We start from the raw sequence: 2,816 nt of genomic DNA, 5'->3' as shown, positions 1-2,816 counted from the left end.
TTCTCAGCTTCCTTTCTCTTCAAGCAATGAAGGTGTATACCATCATAGGACCTTCTCTAAAGTTGCCCTCCACATAGGATGTATTGTGTTGCCATCATCCTAATGGAATGACGTTTTCTCTTGTCACACCATCTGGATATGCCCTTAGTGCTATGAACCTCATGACGTCATAGTACCATAGAACTTCCTCTTCCTCTATGGTCATAACTGAAGCTTCGGTCTTTCTTTTGTGCACTTCCTCATAACTTTGTTCAATCTCCGAGGCTCATGTCCATACTCCCTCGGGTATCTCAACCATGAAAGCTAAGGTGGTTAAGGTATCAGCAAATTGATTTTGAGCTCTAGGGATGTTGTGTACTTAATCTTGTCAAAGGTCTTGATTAAGTCTTCTAGGTATTGTTGATAAGGCTTCAAATGTTCTTCCTTTACCTTCCACAACTTTAGTACTTGAGTTATAACCAAAGTTGAATCTCTAAAGACTTCGACCCCTTTCACCCCTGATTCTCGAAGAGCTTCCATTCCAGCAATACAAGCTTCATATTCAGCCATGTTATTTGTAGCTTTAAAGTTCGACTTGATTGCCAAGGGTATGTGAGATCCTTCGGGAGTGATTAAGAGTACTCCTATCCCATTCTCATATTGATTCACGGCTTTGTCAAAGTACATCTTCCATGTTCCTAACTCAATGTCCAAAATATCCTCATATGGAAAGTCTTCTTTAACATCTTCCCCCTCTATAGGATTCTTGGCACAAAAATCTGACATGACACTCTCTTTTATAGTTTTTCTAGCCACGTACTTCAAATCGAATTTCACTAACAAAATCAACCATCTTGAAAATCTTCCACTTAAAGCAGGCTTCTCAAAGAGATACTTTAATGGGACCATTCTTGCTACCACCCATATTTGGAAGGGTAAAATGATATGTCTCAATTTTTGTACGGCCCAAACAAGTGCAAAGCATGACTTTTCTATGGGAATGTATCTAGTCTCATAATCATGGAACCTCTTGCTTAAGTAGTATATGACCTTCTCATTCTTCTCATCGACAACATGTGCAAGCAAACTTCCAATTGCATCCCCTATGATAGAAAGGTATAGGAGTAAGGGTTTCCCATGTTACGGAGGCACTAGGATAGGTGGGTGGAGAATATATTCCTTGATAATTTCAAAGGCCTTTTGGCACTCTTCGTTCCATGTGCATGGTTCATTCTTCCTTAGGAGTTTAAAGATGGGCTCATAAGTGGAAGTGAGCTTGGCAATGAATCAACTAATGTATTGTAGTTAGCCCAAGAAAACCCTTATCTCTTTCTCACTTTTGGGTGGAGGCATCTCCAATATGACTTTAATCTTGGATGGGTCAACTTCTATCCCTCTATCACTCACTAGGAAGCCTAGCAATTTTTCGGCCGATACTCCAAAGGTGCACTTTTGTGGGTTCAACCTCAATCTATATTCTTTAATCCTCTCAAAGAACTTCCTCAAGTTTACGGTGTGGCTTTCTCTATCTTTGGATTTCACAATCATATCGTCGAGATACCAAAGGAGCCATCTTGATTTAGTTGTATCTCGAAAAACTATACATGAAAGACATTAAGGCACTTCCCGCCATGTTATCCACCAAGACATCAATGTGAGGGAGAGGGAAGTCATCCTTAGGGCATGCCTTATTCAAGTCTCTAAAATCTACACACATCCTTACCTTTCCATCCTTCTTAGGTACGGGCACAACATTGGCTATCCATTCGACTTGGTCTACGGGTTTAATGAACCCTACCTTTAATTGCTTAGTGACTTCCTCTTTGATCTTTAAGAGCCATTCGGTCCTCATTCTTCTCAATTTTTGCTTGATGTGCACCATGTGGTCATGAGTGTCAATGTGATGTTGAGCTATCTCGGGGTCAATTCTAGGCATATCTTCATAGGATCATGCAGACACCTCTTGAAATTCCATGAGGAGTTCTTGAAGATCCTTTCTTTCTTTTTCATTTTGGGTTGAACCAATTTTAATTAAGCATGGATTCTCATTACTGCCCAAATTAATAGTTTCAAAAGTTGGTTCCATAGGTTCAATTTTCTTTTCCAATTGTTTATTAATTTCATTTTCAAATTCATTTGAATCATTTAAGTGCGGAATTTCAATGTTATGGGACACATCAAAGTAAGCCAAATCAATATTCATCTTATTGAAAATATTGAAAAGTACATTGGAACTTAAGTTACAAAAAAATTTCCCCATTTTCTTAGAAAACCCAACCCAAGTCTAATTTATTAAGGGGCCCCATAATAGGCATGATGAATTTGGAAGCATTACTTGGCTCTTCATTGGTGATCCATGTCTGCACTCATCTTCATCGTGGTCTTCATTGGTTCAGCGTTCATGTAGTTCATCTAGTCAACCTCTTTTTGCATTTCTTTGATCACTATGGTATGATTTTCCTTAACAGTGAGTTTTTCATTAAAGAACATCTCTCAACCCGGATACATCCTTCCATCTTCACCTACCCAAGGTTCAGGGAAGCCACAATAAAGGAAGTCCCCTCCTTCTTCCACGAAATTCCCATTAAGAGTGCCATGGTTTTTCTTGATTCTGTCGTAACCTTCAAAGAATCCTAGACCCTCCTTGGTCACTTGAGTCTTGATGTTAGGGAACTCAACTACCCCTTTTCCTTCTTTTCCAAGGCTCATGCCAGGCATGTATCCCATATTCTTCATCATTGCAATCACCTCATGGCTACAATATGGGAACAAGTCAGTAGCATACCTCTCATCCTTCAACCCATAGTCAACCATATTCACGAACTCAAAGCCACTCA

At 39.5% G+C, this 2,816-nt stretch overlaps 1 protein-coding gene across 1 annotated transcript; it reads right to left on the bottom strand.

The window, feature by feature from the left end:
- Window positions 1-312: 312 nt before the first annotated feature.
- On the bottom strand, window positions 313-1,527 carry LOC142612149 (uncharacterized). Its single transcript, XM_075784269.1, has 2 exons — window positions 1,317-1,527; window positions 313-1,082 (listed from the first exon to the last, which is right to left on the bottom strand). Exons 1-2 carry the CDS (start codon window positions 1,525-1,527, stop codon window positions 313-315), a joined length of 981 nt encoding a protein of 326 aa, XP_075640384.1.
- Between the last annotated feature and the right edge of the window lie 1,289 nt (window positions 1,528-2,816).

The sequence above is a fragment of the Castanea sativa genome, chromosome 10 (assembly GCF_040712315.1).
Source record: "Castanea sativa cultivar Marrone di Chiusa Pesio chromosome 10, ASM4071231v1".
NCBI classification, from domain to species: domain Eukaryota; kingdom Viridiplantae; phylum Streptophyta; class Magnoliopsida; order Fagales; family Fagaceae; genus Castanea; species Castanea sativa.
Note: the sequence above shows the minus strand (reverse complement) of the source record. Positions and strands in the feature narration are given on the sequence as shown.

Excerpts from the sequence above, each read along its gene's own strand:
- LOC142612149 (XM_075784269.1), bottom strand. The coding sequence starts at position 1,527 with ATGATTGTGAAATCCAAAGATAGAGAAAGCCACACCGTAAACTTGAGG. Across the intron at positions 1,083-1,316 it reads GGAGATGCCTCCACCCAAAA|GGGATGCAATTGGAAGTTTG; the intron begins GTGAGAAAGAGA and ends TTTCTATCATAG.